This window comes from Camelus bactrianus, chromosome 10, assembly GCF_048773025.1.
Source record: "Camelus bactrianus isolate YW-2024 breed Bactrian camel chromosome 10, ASM4877302v1, whole genome shotgun sequence".
Classification (NCBI taxonomy): domain Eukaryota; kingdom Metazoa; phylum Chordata; class Mammalia; order Artiodactyla; family Camelidae; genus Camelus; species Camelus bactrianus.
In genome coordinates, this window is record NC_133548.1 from 3,284,829 (window position 1) to 3,302,043 (window position 17,215).

At 49.1% G+C, this 17,215-nt stretch overlaps 1 protein-coding gene across 4 annotated transcripts in view; it reads right to left on the minus strand.

The window, feature by feature from the left end:
* The window catches only part of PPFIA1 (PTPRF interacting protein alpha 1), a 77,407-nt gene that overhangs the window by 36,699 nt on the left and 23,493 nt on the right, over window positions 1–17,215 (minus strand). For all 4 annotated transcript variants that reach the window (XM_074371529.1, XM_074371528.1, XM_074371531.1 and 1 more), the window contains exons 3-10: window positions 6,971–7,072; window positions 6,456–6,620; window positions 5,673–5,747; window positions 5,211–5,312; window positions 4,858–5,079; window positions 3,155–3,301; window positions 1,732–1,866; window positions 431–514 (exon numbers count right to left, since the gene is read on the minus strand). In XM_074371529.1, coding sequence (XP_074227630.1) covers window positions 431–514; window positions 1,732–1,866; window positions 3,155–3,301; window positions 4,858–5,079; window positions 5,211–5,312; window positions 5,673–5,747; window positions 6,456–6,620; window positions 6,971–7,072 — 1,032 coding nt within the window. The remainder of the gene's footprint in view (window positions 1–430; window positions 515–1,731; window positions 1,867–3,154; window positions 3,302–4,857; window positions 5,080–5,210; window positions 5,313–5,672; window positions 5,748–6,455; window positions 6,621–6,970; window positions 7,073–17,215) is intronic.

Sequence of the window (17,215 nt, forward strand, 5' to 3'; positions counted from 1 at the left end):
GCCGGGGGTAGTAACGTGGCATCTGGGGACAGAGATCAGGCCCATGACCTGGACTGGGGACTCCAGAGCCACACCCCAGGCAGGCAGGCTCATCCTCTAGGATGATGTGGTTACTCTTGCGTTTCAGGGAGACCCCAGGCCAGCATCTCGGGCCTGTCTCGGGGGCACCCGTCGGGTTCCGCTTGTACCTGTAGCGCCTCCTGACAGGAGCTTCCTAGGCAGAGCAGCAAGCAGCCTTCTAGGCCATGGGGACCCCTACCCCCTGCACATTGTCTACGGGCAAGTTTCCTACCCGCCTTACACCTGGTCATGGAGTGGAGGCAGCTCACAGGCGAGGCAACAGCTAAGCACATGCGACAGGTTCAGAGAATGGACACCCACCCCCCTACCCCGGCTCGAGCTGGCCTCGGCCTCGTGCCCGGACACGTACCCGCTGTAGCTCCTGGTTCTTCTCCTCTAACTGGGCCTCCATCTGGCGCAGCCTCTCTTCAATGTTGCCATGCCTCTCCTCCGCCTGTCAGCAAGGAACAGCGTCAGTCTAGCTGACAATTGCACCCCGCTGACGACAAGCCAGCGACCACTGCTCGAGCGACAAGCACCACATGCCACGTGCGGGCTCCCCCGTGAGAGGGAGAGCTCGGGCTTCCACCAGCCCCGCGTCCACGCGGCTTCGGGTGCTGGACCGCGGCGGTGGCCGACGTGGGAGGGAAGATGCACTCCTGCCCCCGCCCCGGGCCCGCATCGACGGGCTGAGCCCCGACCTCGGACAGGTGCCGGCGAGGCAGCCGGGCAAGCGGGAAAGCGGCAGGCACAGGGGAGCAAGGCGCACAGGCTACCTTCCTAGGCTGGGGGGGCGAGTTCCCACCGCTTAGCCTCCTTAGCAGCGGAGTTTCCAGAGGACAAAAGGTCAGACTACAAGGCCGACCAGGGGCAGGAGAGACGACAGGGAGAGAAGAAACCAGGACTTTAAACGCAGATCACAAAGAGGAAACAGTGCTTCTGTGACAGCTGTGGGCGAGGAGCTGGCTCCTGTGCGCACCGGCACCCAGCCCCAGGGCCAGCAGCTCGCCAAGCCCCAGGCGGCAAAACACGACTCCTGACAGAGGAGCCAGCACAGGCCCGGGCCGGCTCCTCCGTGCCTGCCCGGTGCCCGCCGGCTGCGCAGGGGAAGCCCCTTCTAGGCCCAGGAAGGCCGGATGGCCCGCTGGCCCGTGCTCTGCCGCTGGCGAGGGTGAGCCGAGCCGGCCCTGCGCCGGTGGGAGGCCGCCCCGGGGCAGGGGTCTGAGGGCTGCGAGGGCAGTCGTCACTCGCTGAACAAACGAATTAATGACTTAAAACGTGTTTATTACAGATTTATTCTGGTTGTCCTTCCGAGAGAACGGGACTTCCCTATTTCTGAGAAAAAAAAAGCCTGTCTTCTGTCTTCCACACGAGGCTTCGCCCCGCGCTCCGCTCTGCCACTTAAACAGCTCTAAGCAGCAGCGGCTCTCCCTCAGGTGACGCGCACGGGGCACAAACAGCACACGGGGCAAAACCGGAGGGGGTCAACTCAGGGATGACAAAAAAGGGGATGACGCCTGACGTCTTACACGTATGCCAGACAAAGCAGCACTGAGAACCAGTCTGAGCTATTTCGTGGCGCAAGGACGTAAGAACAACAAGGCACATGAACACGTCATGTTCAAGACCCAAATCCCGCCGTCTGACCCCGAGCACGAGCCAAGGCAGCACCTTAGAGAGCGCGGCCACCCTCTGGGCCAGCTCGGCCTCCACCTCGGGGAGCGTCTCCGCTTTCCGCAGGGTCTGCTGCAGCTTCTGCTCCGCCAGCTCCAGCCGCTCCTGTAGCTGGCGGTTTCTGTCCTCAGTCTGCGAAATGAGAGCCAAGGATCAAACCGGGCAAACCTGCGAGCCGTTCGTTTCCATGTTCAATAAACCGAAACAAAACCTACACGCAGGTGTCTTCCAAATTAGTCCCGAAGGAAACAACAGCTTTGGCAGCTGCTTTGGAGCAAAATTTTTCTTTCTGTGAGGAGTACGCACCCACTTTCCTGGGCTTGATTTCAACATGCAAAACATCTCCTGCCAAAGTATCTGCTTTTCCTAAATACCTCCAAAGAAGTCTTTAAAAGACAATTCTGTGGAAGCTTATTCATTCTCACTGACCGGACTAACCCTTCTTTAAAAACCATCAGACTCGGCGTCGAAGGCAAAGCTGCCCCGGCAGGCCGCCGGGCAGGTAAGCCACGACACAGCTTTCACCGCCTTTGAAACACTGACCTTCTGACAGTGCGCCTAACAAAACGCCAGGCACATTGTTTTGGTGAATGTGTGATTACTCTTTTTAAAAAATCCTCTTACTCTAAAAAATTTCAATGTAGAAAATACAGAGTTTAAAAAAAAATTATAAATCATCTCTAAATTCAGGTCCCTGAGAGGTTACCATGTCCCCAAGCACTTTTCTTCTTTCTTCTGTGCGCACTCACCTCTGTGTGCACAGACACATGATATGTTATGCTTTAAAACGCTCAGAAAATAAAATCCTCACATGTAGTAGTATGAGCTGTCTTTTAATGTCATTATTTTGCACACCATTCCACACTATAAATTTTGATGGCTTTCTAGTATTTTATTTTTTATCTTTATTTTGGGCCTAAATGATATAATTCATAACATATCAGACAAACTCATTTCACTTTTAAGAAGTGGATTTGGGCGTTCGGTTAACCCTTGATTACCTGAGACCACACTGAAACAGAGCGAGCATGGCTCACCAAACCACAGGAGGCACAAAATTTACTGAGGCTGCATTTCTAAATCTGTCATTTATCACGCTGACCCCAGTGACTAACTGGGGTAGCCAGCTGCCTTGATGTTCTTTGCCACTGTCTGCTCTTTTGGTAAAAATGCTAACAAGCAACAGATTACTGTTCACTTAAAACAGAAGAAAAGAATCAGGAGTGTAGCTCCAGAAGATGGTTCAACCAAATCCTAAGTAAGTAGAACCTGTAAGTTGAAGTCACCCACACTTGTGAGCGTAACATTCCAAGGTCATGAAAAGACCACTGGGGCTTGACTTCCAACATGGAAGTCACGGGAAAAGGTCTTTAACATCATTAATCAATAAAAGCCAGACAGAGTTCAATAAAACCACTACCTGTCGATGCATGGAATCTTTATTTGCAATTTCATTTTCAAGTTTGTCGTTGAGGTCGTGCACAGAGGTGGCCTCACGCTGTGCTGCGAGGTAGCGTTTCTCAAGAGTAGTGATTCTCTCTTCCATGTCCTCCTTTTGGGCCATGGCCTGCATCGGGCATATCAGAGGGCAACAGGTGAGTAACAGGTAGCACACTGACACACTTGAGAGAGAAAAGGGTGGACTAAATCCTAATTTTCAAATCAAATAAAAAGTTAGTGTCCTCAAAATTAAACTGACAGAGAGGCCAATATTCTTCTCCAAGGCAAATGAAAACACACCTACATCAAGTACAAATGTTCACCTGCATGATCAGCACTCATCTGTCTTAATGCTATGCCCAGCCGCTCAGTTTACCAAAGCTTATCCTTTTCTATATATTATTTCACAAAAAAAGTATAATAAAATATCCCACTACTGCAAAAATTCCAGGTGAAGGTATCTGCCACGAAGACAGGCCCTCTGTTTGCCTCACGATTCAAGTGGACTTCACCCAGGACAGCGAGTGGCCCCTCAACAGATCCAACAGTGAGTGTCTTGCTTTGTCAGGTAAGAGGCGGATAGAAGCTCATCCAATTACCAGAAAATTAAAGCAGTAATACGAACAAATAGAAACAGAAGTCAAAGTTTAATATAACTGGAAGCAACATTCTAAAGCAAAATTTCATCACCCAGAATCAAACGCTGATACCACGACCAGAACTCTCTACTTAGAGCAATTCCTGTGCCCCACGCTCAAGGCCCATTCCAGGCCCCTCCCTGTTTGCTATGTAACTAATGTTAGCAAAGTTTAGTATTAAAAGTGACAAGTCAAAAAAATTTCCAAGTTTCTCTGCATATTAAACTCTGCCACACAATCTCCTACTGTCGCCCAAGACTAACACAGATTATGCAATACATGCAAGGACTTTTGTTTTGATTATTCACACCAAGCTGCTAAACAGAAAATAAAACTGCTCTGCATGCATACATAAAGGGGTTCTCTCTGTGGTGGTCTCACGGGGTGGGGGGGATGGGGGGTTGCCTATTCATAAAGGAGAGGTGACACTGACAAGAGAGGCACCAGAAGCATCCAGCACTCATTCACTTTTACAGTGAGAATTAGGTGGTTTCTCATCAATCAGGTGAGTGCCGATCATACAGGTGAGCATCTGTGACATCTGACGTAGGTGCGTTTTCACCCCGCTCCGTCTGACCACCGACACTCGGCACCATTTACTCATTCAAGGCGCAGCACACGAGGCAGGTCAGAAAAGCGAAAGCGCCCGACACCGCCCCCGAACAGAGCCCACAGACTGGGCACAAGTCCCTCTGGGGGAACCCCGTGCACCAGAGGGAAGCCTGAGCCCAGACAGCCCAAAACAGGCAGAAGCGAGGGACGCGCATCCAGGCGCGACAGGGCCGCGGCGCAGCGCAGGAGCAGGGCCGGCCCCACGTCGCGCCGCAGCCGGACCAGGCCTCCCCGCCTCTGAGGACCTCAGGGAGAGGAGACTGACCACGCAACGGGGGACGCAGCCAATCAGCCCCAGGACTGCTCTACTCTGCTCTTACTTACACACCAGCCCAAGGTGGAGGCGACGGGGGTGGGAGGTGAGGGGCCATCGAACCCAAACAGCCCACACACTCAGCCCCATGGCGTCACCAACCCTGCTACGGCCACTCACTTCGCGAACGTCTCGCTGCAGCTTCGTGTTCATCTCTTCAGACTTGATGAGGTCTTTCCGGGCGGTGTCCAGGTCCTCCTCCAGCTCCGTCACGTGGCTGGAGAGGGCCGCCAGGCGCTCCTTCATCTGGCTCTGCTCTCTTGACTGCTTGTCTATGACCTCCTGGAGCTCCACCACCTTGGCAAGGTCCTCCTCGTGACTGAGAGACCCATCGGACGATCTCTAGTGGGGGAAAGGAATCCTTAGACAGCCCCGTCTGGTGAGCGAGGAGAGAAAGAGCTCCCGAGAAACGCGAAAAGTCACAACTGACTCCTGCCGGCCAGGGCCGCACGGAGAGAGGGCCGGCGACTTGCCTTTCCGTTTGCGCTCGGCGCGCTTTCCTGCTCATGGTTTATGTCAAGCACCCCGTCGGTTAGTGTTTTCTTCTGGTTATTCTGTTCTTTCAGAATCATTAGCTAAAACCAAAAAGTGGAATATGAGAGTAAAGAAACAAGTAGCAAAACTCCACTTGGAGAAACACAATTGTAAACTGTAAACAGTGTAAAAAGAAAACACACGGGGCGATGTTACCCACCCCGAACACAGCCAGGTTGCTAACGTCGGACTATCGTCCGCTGAACCAGCGGGCACTTAAGAGACTCGGCAACTCTGAAATGAAAGCCTGGCTTACTCTGCAACGACTCACATGGGCTGGTCCTCAATCAGAAAGTTAAACGACATCTGACATCCACAACTAGTCTTCATGCTTTTTTTTGTTTGATTAAGGGACACAAATTAAACCCCAATCAAATTACAGGATGATTTATCAAGCTTACCTCTTTGTGGGTGGCACCTAATTCTTCTTCTAACAAACTACACCTTTCAAGTGCTACTCGTAATCGCTCTCTCACCTGAAAATAAAAGGGGCTGAGTTACCGTATGTGTGTTAATTTAACTCTTAGTGTATAGTTATCCTAATACAGTTACTGTAATATAACATAACAGGATACCTTTAGTCTCTTTCATTGATGTTAACGTCAAGAAAACCTGCTTGTCAGTAGCTCTTTTTTCCTTTTTCTTTTTTTGCAGGGGGAGGAGGTACTTAGGTTTATTTATTTATTCATTTATTTTAATTAAAAAAATTTTTTTTTAATGGAGGTACTGGGGATTGAGCCCAGGACCTCGTGCATGCTAAGCATACACTCTGCCACTGAGCTGTACCCTCCCCCTCAACAGCTTTAGATTTTAAGTTTAAGAAAAACCTTCCCTCTAAATAAATTATATTACCCAATTCTTAATAAAAAATCAATATACAGAATATAATAAATCTTTTTTTGTTTTATGAGGGGAAGGCTATTCGGTTTACTTACTTACTTATACCTGGAGGAGCGTGAGCTGCTGCCTACCACTTGAGCTACAACCCCCCCCGAACATAGCAAACCTTAGACACTTATGCCAACTAGTACTTTTTAATCATATAGAGCTGTCTTCTTACAGAAAAAAACTTGTTGACAAGAATTCAAGGTCAAAAGTAAATCAAAGTTACACAAACGCCTATGATGTCCGTCCAATGACACAGCATGTACACAAATTAAGAACTGCCCCGTGGCTGAAGGTACCTTTTCATCCAGAGCTTTGTGGTGTTCAAATAAAGATTTTAGTGCTTTGAGTACTTCAACCTCGCTAGACACGCCCGCTGGGGACTGCGCCTGCCTCTTCACCACTGTCATCCTGAGCGACCTCTCGTGCCTGGAGACTAGGCATTCCAAATGTTCTAACAGCAGCTGGAAGAAAAGGACAATGAACACAGGTTTTAAAGAGCATTTTCAATTTCCTACTTGAATCTGGGCACATATGCCTTTTAATCTCAGGCTAAGACAAGCCTGAATCCCTTCAAATCAGCCTAAAGTTAGAGAAGGTCCCCCCAAATGTATTAAAATATCATTAATTTTCATAAATTTGCAAGCAAGGTATGAGAACACTGAACTGATAATCATTCAGTTCAGAGGGAAAATGTCAAAAATGCGTTTAAAACCAAACAGAATGGATCATCTTGTGAGTTTAAAGACAGCAAAGCCGATCTCAACGGTGACCCGGAGGCAAATGTTACAACAGCGAGAGTCTGCATCCTGACCCTGGTGTTGTTCCTTTCCGCTTTCAGTTCAGCAATTTCTTCTTCTCTTTCAAGGAGCTGTTCCCTGCATACATTGAGTTCTTTAGTAAGTGCTGCAAACTCCTAGAAAACAGTAAAACAATAAAATAAAATAAGATAAAATAGAGATCCTTTAAAGACTGGCTCCTGTCAAGCCTCTCCAGTCCTCACACAAAGGCAACTCCCACCAGCGGATACACAGGAACTCCCTGATCCTCCAGAGAAAGAGGACCGGCCCAAGACCACACAGACTTCCGTAGTGCAGACCCGCCGTCTCCCCTGCACCCGGCCCTGGCACGCACATGGTGAGGGAGGGCAGGGAACCCAAGCCTGCCCTCTCAAGATCCAGGGACGCCCAAGATATTTTCCTGAACATAAATCCTAAGACCAAAGTGGATAAAGACACCTTTAAATGACTCACAGAAGTGTGATCCAGAACCACTGGAAGAATAAAGAAAAAGGCCTATAAGGCCACCAGGCTTTGGAGTGTCCCCAGGAGAAAGGCTGATGGTGCCCTGAGACCAGTCTGTCAGCCTGGCTTCACTGAAGTCACCCAGCCGTTCAATAAACTGGTTAATGTGGTCAATTTATGTTACATATATTTTACAATTTACAGACACGCGTGCGCGCTCACGCACACACACAAGGCTCTTTGGAGACAAGGCTGCTCCTGAGCGCACAGATTAGCTAAAGAAAGTGAACAACTCTTCAGTGCTTCGGCGTAGACCTGCAAACACAAAGAAATTCCAGTAACTCTGGATAGAAATATTCCAAATGTGTCTTTGAACCCATCAAAGATTGTGTCCAGTGTCGATACATCTTCAGAGAGCTGGCCGGCAGCATTCAGCGACAGGGTTTGTGGCTGAGAAGCAGGGAGGGAGGGGCAGCCAAACAGACTACGTCTCCTCTCCATGTTCTCCCAGGAAGTTCCTTTTCCTTCCTGAGTTTCAAAGATTTCTTTTGGATGTGCCAATATGAATGATACCGAATACCCTGACTTACAGCTCCTCTGACAACTGACTTCAGTTGACTGTCACACCATCTAATACCCAATGTTAATGAGAGTTCTCATCTAATCACCGAGATCCTGCATCAGAAAACATGCCTCCTGTCGCAGGTGAGAGAAAGCCCGTCTCAAACTAGCCGAGGCTGAGGGACAGAGCTGGCCCCCGGCTCGCCTGCACCCAGGGCCCTGGATTTTCATTTGTCACAATGTCCTCCTTGTGCTGCAATCTGGGTCAATGTCGTGAAGAAAATGCCAATTCACTAAATCTGTCTTTGATTATGTCCAACCCAAAGTTTATCATTCTAACGTCTTTTTCATTTACTAGATTTCAAACTGCTTTTTGGCCTTGCCCTCATGCTCTTGTTTCATTTTTGTCTGTTTTTGTTTTCCAATTTCTAGTTGCTTTTCATGGATGTTAATTTATCTTTTTAAGCATCTTAAACATACTTATGCTGACAGTTCTGCCAGACCATCCACAAATTTCACAAGGAGTGAGCGTATGGATTCGTAAGGAGCTGGCTCTGGGAAGAGGTCCCAGGACGAGACGTCCTAGTGTCATGGGACCTGGGATCCAGCTCACCTTGAGGAGGATGTGATGTTTCTGGTGCCCGCCTCCCTGCCTGGTGTCCAAGGCCTCGGGCCAGAACTACGTTTCCATGGTGACTCAGGGCCCTGCTGCCTGCCCCAGTGGAGACAGTGCAGATGGTGCTGGAGAACCGACCAACAGGCAGTTCTGTGCATCCAGGGTACTGCTCTCTACCCTCCCTGGGCCCATAGCTTCCTACAAAGAACCGAGGTACAGGGGCCTTAGCGGGGGAAACTTCATCCAACCCCACTTCACAGAGTCTGAACCTAGTTCCAATTCCACTGAACACTTCAGTTCCTATTACCATGACCCGTGGGAGCCGAGCTTCCTACCACCGCTGCCTGCTTGGAGTTCAGGGCTCAGCAGGCCAAGGAACCTAGCCAACCCATGCTCCCCACGCGGCAGCCTGGGTCTGTGCTAAAGGGTATTCTTCTCTTTGGGGGCCTGGCTATATTTTTCAGTTCGTTTCTCTGTTTAAATTTAATTTTGGAGAAGAGACGTGTCAAACCATGAGCCATGAGCTGATGCTGCTGTCCTAAATGGAAGTCACAACTCACCCAAGAAACGGCTGCACGTCTGGTCTGGGTGAACACCAGAAAGGCGAGCTGGCTGCCCCGCAGGGGCCCCCACAGAACAGATGGGCAAGTGAGCAACGACCCCAGTGAGCTCGGTGCTCTGGGTGAGAGCTGCCCAGGCTGCCGTGGGAACAGGCAGAAGTCACCTATGATGAGAGGCGGGCGTGCTTGGATGTAAGTCTGCTGAAGGGACGGCGCCTGGACTGAACCGCCAACAGGAACCGGCTCTCCAGTGGGTGAGAGCCCCTCCACAAAGCACAGGCACTGCCCTGGGGCCGGGCATCCGCGGGTGGCACGCAGGAGGGGTGAGGTGAGGAGGGAAGCAGGCAGAGGCTGGACTGCAATGGTCCTGTGTGCCCAGCACGGAGTCTGGGCTTCATCCTGCAGGCTCTGGGAGCTGTCTGTCTACAGACTTTGAGGGCCCTGGACAGAGAGTGGGCAAAACTGTTCAAAGTCCCAGGCAGGGCCTGGCCCAAAGGCTGTGCTCAAAATGGGTTTTCTGGATAAACGGAGGCCCTGAGAGCAGAGCGGAAGCTGGGCTGGAGGAGGAGATGAAGGGCGAGAAGGCAGCTGAGTCCACAGCAGTAACCCCTAGGAGCGGAGGGCCTGAGCTGAGACCAAGGAGGACATGAAAGAATCCTCGAGACGCAACACGAGTCTCCGACATCCCCACGTGCCGCCTGCTGTGCCTGCCGCCTGCTGTGCCTGCCGCCGCAGACACGGGCCGTCTGGACGTTTGTTCGGAAGAGCCTGCGAGGGTGAGGGAGGACGCCGCAGGGAGGTGGGTCTGGGCGTGTCTGCTGGGGGCGCCCACAGGGTTTGCGGTCAGAGCCGAGAGATCAGAAAGAGAAGGGCCCAGGATGACTCCCAGGATTCCAGCCGGAGCAGGCGAAGCAGAGAGCCACCGTGTTCTGGGACGGGAATGTCTGCGGGAAGAGCGCGCTGGTGAGGGAGGTGAAGAGCCGGGCCCGGACGAGCCTCACCGGAGCTGCCCGAAGGCACTGGGGCGGCAACGTCAGGCACAGAGCGGCAGCCCCCGCCTGGCGTTCTCGGGGATGCCGGCGGGGGCTGCGCGTGGCCAGGAGGGGAGGCTGGGAAAGGAGGGGTGCCGGCGCGGGCAGGCGGCAGAGGAAACCTGGGGAGGGGAGCATCAAGTCTCCCAGGAGGAAGGACGGAGGTGGCAGGTGGAGTCAGTCACTCACTGTAGGTGGCTCAGCGGAAACAGGGCAGGGGTGAAAGAAGATACGGGGTCAAGACAGACCCTCTGCAGCTGAGCCCAGGGAAAGGAGGGAGCTGACACAGCAACCACTGTGAGGAGCTGGGAGCAGACTGGGCCACGTGGTAAGCGTGGAGGGTGGCCTCTCCTGGGAGCACACAGCTCACCCACAGCAAAAGGAGAGGCAGCTGAACATGCCGACTCAGAGCCAGACACAGGGTGGGTGTGTGGCGGGAATGCAGACGTCCTCTTTGCATCTCTTCCCCTTTCTCTGAGGGACAGAGACCTGCGTGCTGAGCCTAAGGGTGGGCAAGGTGCTCGGGGAGGGCAGGAGGAGGAACAGAACAGCCATCCAATGGGGGGTAGCGTGCCAGTAACAGGACGTGGGGCGCTTGCCCATGTCGGGCCACCGGTGATGTGGGGGCAGGGAACGGACTTGCTGGGGCAGGCCTCTGCCAGGTAAGCACGGCGAAGTGAGGGGCGAGGGAGCTGAGGGCCTGCAAGGCTGGGGTGACGATGGAGCACGGAGGTTCAGTGGTAAAGAACGCAGGGAAGCCGCAAGGAGAGCGAAGGACCACCCCAGGTGGCAGGGTGGCCACCGGCAGGCCCCAGGAGGGTTGAGTATTGGCGCTCCACTTTTTCAAGTCTTATTGTCTATTATGAACAGATTTCACTGCCTGACATGAAATACCGTCAAAGCACAACAAAGCGGACGAGGAAGCTCGCTGGGGTGGGGTGGGGAGCTGGGAAACCCCGATGGGCACTGGCTCCAAGGAACTAGTGATCACACAGACTCACCTGTCTTGGGAACAGAAGGACTGCCCCTCTGCCCCACGTGCACGCAAACGAGCCTTTCCCCACATTCCCTCACTCTCTGTAACTCCCTCATCACCAGACACAAGCTTATTATGTCTTTTCCATACAAAGTTCCCTTAAGTTTTTCCTAAATAGCTCCAAACTGTCTTCATCCATCTATTAACAGAATATTTAATTCCCATCATTTGGCTACATGTAAGTGTTTCTTATAATAAATTTAGTAGCCAAAACCATTCTATGATATACTGCTTTGATGATGGCAGAAAACAAATTTACAGAACTTCACAATTATTTTTACTCCTTAAAGAAAAACTTTTCTCTTTGCTCAAAAGAATTCAACTGAAAAAGTATCAAAGCAAATTTAAACTTAGGAGTTTAGATAAACATTAGACAGGAAATTCCAAAGTTTAAGATTCCGAAAGCATGTTCATATGTGCACTGTTTGTACTAATACTGCAGGAAAAACTGGCCTATCTGAACCAACCCCAAATATGTGCAATACATGACCTACTCTATCACTATGACAGGAATCTCATTGTCAGCATCTCTTTTTCTAAAGAGAAAAAAATGCTTGTTTAAAAAATACTGTAAGCCAAATACATTAAAGTGACATTCTATTCACCGCAATTAAAGTTTGAGTTACTTTTTGAAACTGAAAAGATACAACAATTACTGAAATATTTTCATTTTAAAGAGTAAGTCTGCACAGTACAGATTTGCATTTCTGTTTGACATTTTCTAGGATTGAGACAAGGGAAGATCAGTTCCAGAACTTGGTTTCACATAACGCTTGAAAATGCGAACACTTATTTCTGGACAAAAGCATCAGATCTGGGTAACAGGCTCAGACTAACGAACCAGACATTACTGATCAGAGCCCACAATCAAGCCAGCTTCAAGTCCTCCGGGTCAGACAGAACACTGGTTCCCAAAGCGATGACCACTGCCTCTCCCCAGCCCCAATGGAGGGCAAGAGCAGGGTGGGAAGCCGCGGGGCCTCTCCCGTCCCGCCTCCTGCTGCTCCTGTGCTCTTTACCTGCTCATCCTGGGCCACAGTTCTTCTGTGCCCTCAATTCTCTCTACTCTCCATCAATAGCTCTGTTTTATTTTTAATTACTCTTCACTATTTTCGCTAACCTTCTGCTGAAACAAGAACAAAGCTTCACTGGAGGCAAAAAGTCCATGTGCTCTTAGGGTAGGACATAGGGCGTAATACAGGATGGAGACAGGTCTGGTTTTCGGCAAACCGCAATGAACACCTGAAAGAAAAACTGACTTGCACAACCAACTTAGATTATATTCTGACAGTAGAAGCTATGTGCCTCGGTCTTAGGTTTTAAAAGCATGTCAAATTTTGAATGAAAAGAAAACTGGAAGTTTATATATTAAATGAATCAGCAAATCATACATTTGAAACTCCAGCGTCTTGATTAAAAGTATGCTTAGAAAGGGTATGCGTAACTATCTATCCATATTGTAACCTAATGATGGGAGAAGGACTACAGACAATTAGGAAAAAAACAAACCTTATACCTTTGCAGTATCTGACCCATGAGCAGGGGAGGGTGTAGCTCAGTGGCAGAGCGCATGCCTAGCATGCATGAGGTCCTGGGTTTGATTCCCAGTACACCAGTTAAATTAAAAATAACAATAATAAATAAATAAACCTAATTACCTACCCCCCCAAAAAAACTGACCCATGAGCCCACTAGACCTATTTAAAGCCACCATAAATGCAACAGCGTTGGATTTTCAATCACTGATTATTTGCAAGCAACAGAGAGAAACGCACAAGTGGTTAAAAAGTTCCCATTTATCTGATTTCTTTTGTTTCTAAGAATAGATACTAATAAAATTTATGCTCATACTTAGCATTTGGCAATTAAGTATTTGAGATTATATAATCTGAATCTAAAAAAGTATGGTACAGAACAGTATTTCAATGTGATCTCACTGTAGTTAAAAGCAAACACAAACTTGTGTATATTTTTATATGTATATGAGATAAAATATAGACAGATACCTGCCAAACTGCTAATGAAGCTTATCCACTGTGGTTGGGAAATCAGGCCAGAAATGAATCTTTTAAATTTATATTCCTTTTCAGTTTCAGTTTTTAAGAATGTACTCTCTTTGTATTAAAAAAAAAAAAAGACCAATCCTCACTTCTTTTTTCTCTTTCTAAACGATGTTAAAACTATACAACACTCACAGAACAGAGACTGTCCATGTGGACATAACTTATTCAGAAACGCTTTCCCCAAAGTCACTGTACCTCTATCTCTAATTCTTTTTCTGGCCCTCCCACCAACCACCGCGATCGGGCCTCAGGCCCTGGCACCTCGCAGACAGCTATGTCAGACACACCAGCACTGTCCTCGTCTCTGCTAAACCCAGGCCAGTTTCAGAGCTCACCCAGCCCGCCCATCGGGGAGTGTCTGACCCCTCCTGCCCACCCCGGTCCCTTGCTCTCTGCTCATCTCATAACTGCTGCTGCTCCATCCAGGTCTCCTGTCCACCCCACACGCCGTGCCTGTCTGACCTGTGTCCCTGGCTCCCACCCCCCACGCTGGGTGACCATCCGACTGCCCACTCTGCATGTCCACTTGGCTGTCTTCTGGGAACTCAAACTACTCTCCCCAAATTGAGTTTATCATCTTCCTCCCAGGCCCAACCACCCCTCCTCCCAGGCCGTCACTCAGTAGAGGACACCACGTGGCCTTCCCTCTTCCTCCACATTAACCAACTGTCGGGGACTGCTAATCTGACCTCACGCCCACACCCCTCCAGACTGTCCTACTGCAGCCTCCTTCGCCTTTGAGCTCCGACGTGGCCCGTCCCCAGCCTCCCCCCTCATCACTGCCTGCCCCCACCACATCAGTCCCGACTCATCTACTGTCCCTTGAACTCCCATCCCAGCTGTCCCCTCTGCCTCAAATCTGCAAATCGGCCAGTCTTCCCTGACCAGCTCCTCCCACCCCACCCTCAGTCCATGGCCTTGGGGCTGTATCTGCGGGACAAAACAAGGAGGCATGGGGCCTACGCTGTGCACACTAGCTGCACCTAAAACCACCCAGGCAGCTGATGAAAAATGCAGACTCCCAGGCTGCACCCTCCTGAATCAACATTCCTGCGGTGGAACATGGAACACGTACATGTAAAGCCTCCCCCGGCACTTCATGATCATGCTGGGAAACAAACGACCCTGATGACCTTGGACGAGTCACTGGAAGTTTCCGTCTCAGTCACCTATGGACGAAATGTGGGCGGAGACCCTATGCTCAACCACAGCCCACAACCCAGGCCATCAAACAGGGAGCCCGGAACGGGCCGATCTACTGGAGGCCCACCGGCCCCACCTGGCCCCCAGCTTCCCCCATGGTGCCCCTGGAAGGGCGCGGCCCTGCGGAGGCCAGCGGCTGAGATGGCTTTCATTTCACTCACTGGCTGGTTTCTGCCACGTTGTTAAAACGAGGTCACTTAAACACCTTCAGGTAAGTCAGTTCATAGCAGCAGATTCTTGCACACAAGGTGAAGTGACTGTACGGCCACTCACTTCCTGGGTGGGGATGCCTTCCTGGTGTCCAGCTGACCTCTCCCTGCTCTCATACCAGCCAGGCCCCCAGGCGCCCCTGCTCCCCTGTTGCTGCCCCTCTGCCTGGGCCCACGGTCAGCAGCATCCAGCCTCCAGGTCTCATCTGTCTCCCGGAACTGGTCTTTGCTAAACACCACCAATGGCAGCTTGGACTTTTTCTGCCAAAAACTGAATGTGATTTTTATTTGGAGGAGAAAAATCCACCTTAGTGTTTTTTAAATTTGTGGATGAACCAGGTTAAAAATACACTGTGCCAGATGTTTATAGAAGATTGATCCATAGGTCCTACTGTACAGCACATGGAACGACATTCAGTTTCTTGTTATAACATACAATGGAAAAGAATCTGAAAGGAAAAAATACGTATGTATGCATATGTATAACTGAATCACTTTGCTGTGCACCTGAAACTATACTGTAAATCAGCTACACTTCAGTAAAAATTTTTTTAAAAATTAAATTAAAAAAAAAAAGATTGATCCATGATCACCAAAACTGGGAAGCCACCAAGATGTCATCCAGTAGGTAAATGGAATGCGTGCGACTAAGTCAAAGAAGCCAGTGTGAAAAGGTCACATACTGTCTGATTTCAACCACACGACGTTCTGGAAAAAGCAACGTCTTTCACTATGGAGACAGTGAAAAGGTCAAGGTAGCCTGGGCTGAAGGAGAAGGGGGATGAGGAGCAGAGCACAGGGGACTTTCAGGGCAAGGATGCTACTCTGCACTACACTGGTGGACAGAAGTGCTTACAGCTGTCTGAACCCATGGAAGGTACAGCACTACGTGGACTCCATGTCCACAGAGGGTCTGGGTGACGAGGTGGCGTCAGCGTCAGGTCAGGGACTGTAACACACGTAGGGCTCCAGGGGGGTGTGGAGAGTGGGGAGGCTCTGCTAGGGGTGTGGGAGGGGAAGGTACACGGGAAATCTCTCTGTCTTCCCCTCAACTTTGTCGTGAACCTTGAAACTGCTCTAAAAAACAGTCCATCAAACAAATGTGCTGAGCCTCGTTTCTGACTTTGAGCAACTAAGGAGGGTGCATTCTGGGTGTCACTCCTAACCAGCACCATCTGGGGCCGGACCTGGCAATCTGCCTGTGGACTCTGTGCCCGTGCACCTGCCGCAGTGGCACCACCGGCGTCCAAAACAGACTCAACCGACACTTCACCTGGCCTCCCATTCTCAAATTTGATCATTTTTGACAATTTAACTTTTTAAAAAACTTTACAGAGAATTGTATTACCTCACAGTTATTGAATACTGATGTGGCTATTTTATAACACTTTTAAATTCACATTATTCAAATTCAGAAACAAATGTGACCACACAACTTTTACTTAAAAAAATTTTATCGAGATGAAAGTCACTGACATAAAATTTGCCATCTTAACCATTTTAAAGTGTACAATTCAGTGGTTTTCAGTATATTCACAATGTTGTGCTACCATTATCATTATCTAATTCCAGAACACTCTGGTCATGCCCCAAAAGGAACCCTCCCTCCAGCCCCTGGCAGCCACCAGTCTGCTTTCTGCCTCTACGGACTTGCCTGTTCTGGACATTTCATAATATGGACGTGTACAATATTCATCCTTGTGTGTCTGGCTTTCTTCACTGAGCACAATGTTCTCAAGGTTCATCCACGCTGTAGTACACGTCAGTGCTCCTTCGCTCATCTTCATGGCTGAATAATATTCCATCATACGGATCCACCACATTTTGTTCATCTATTCATCTGCTGATGGACACCTGGGCTGCCTCTACTTTCTAACTATCTAAGAATAGTGCTGCTATGAACATTCCTGCACAAGTTTTAATGTGGATTTATGCTTTGTTTTTTGGGCACACCTAGGAGTAGACACATTTCTTTTCAATGTAAATGAATGAATTGTCCATTTCTGCTTCTAAATCCCAATTTAAATATCCAGCTAGCTTAGCCATCGCTCTTTTTTGGAATGCATTTTCTATTAGGCAAAAACTGGGATTTCCTAATGGGCAATAAATATAAATTTTCCTTCACATATTTCTGTCTTTCTGCTAAAGAACAAGTCAAAATGCTTTTGGTTATTTTTAGTATTTCAGTATTTAAACACACACAATTTCTTACAATTAGTCAAGACAATTTGAAATATGAATGCACATAGATATTTCAAAACAACCTGAAATATGAGCATGAATGCATATTTCATCTCTTTCAGAAGCAAGTATATAATATTAGTAAAATATTCACAGGCAAAATATTCCAATTAAAATTTTAAAACTGAGCATAGGGGTTGGGGGAAAATCAAACCAAAGAAATTAAAAAATCGAGGGCAGAAATCCTTCATTCAAATACGAATGAGTACTTCTGAATGTTTAAACACTAGAAAACAATAAAATGAGAACACACTATGAAGCACATTAACATCCAGTGTGTTCTTGTCTAACGTTT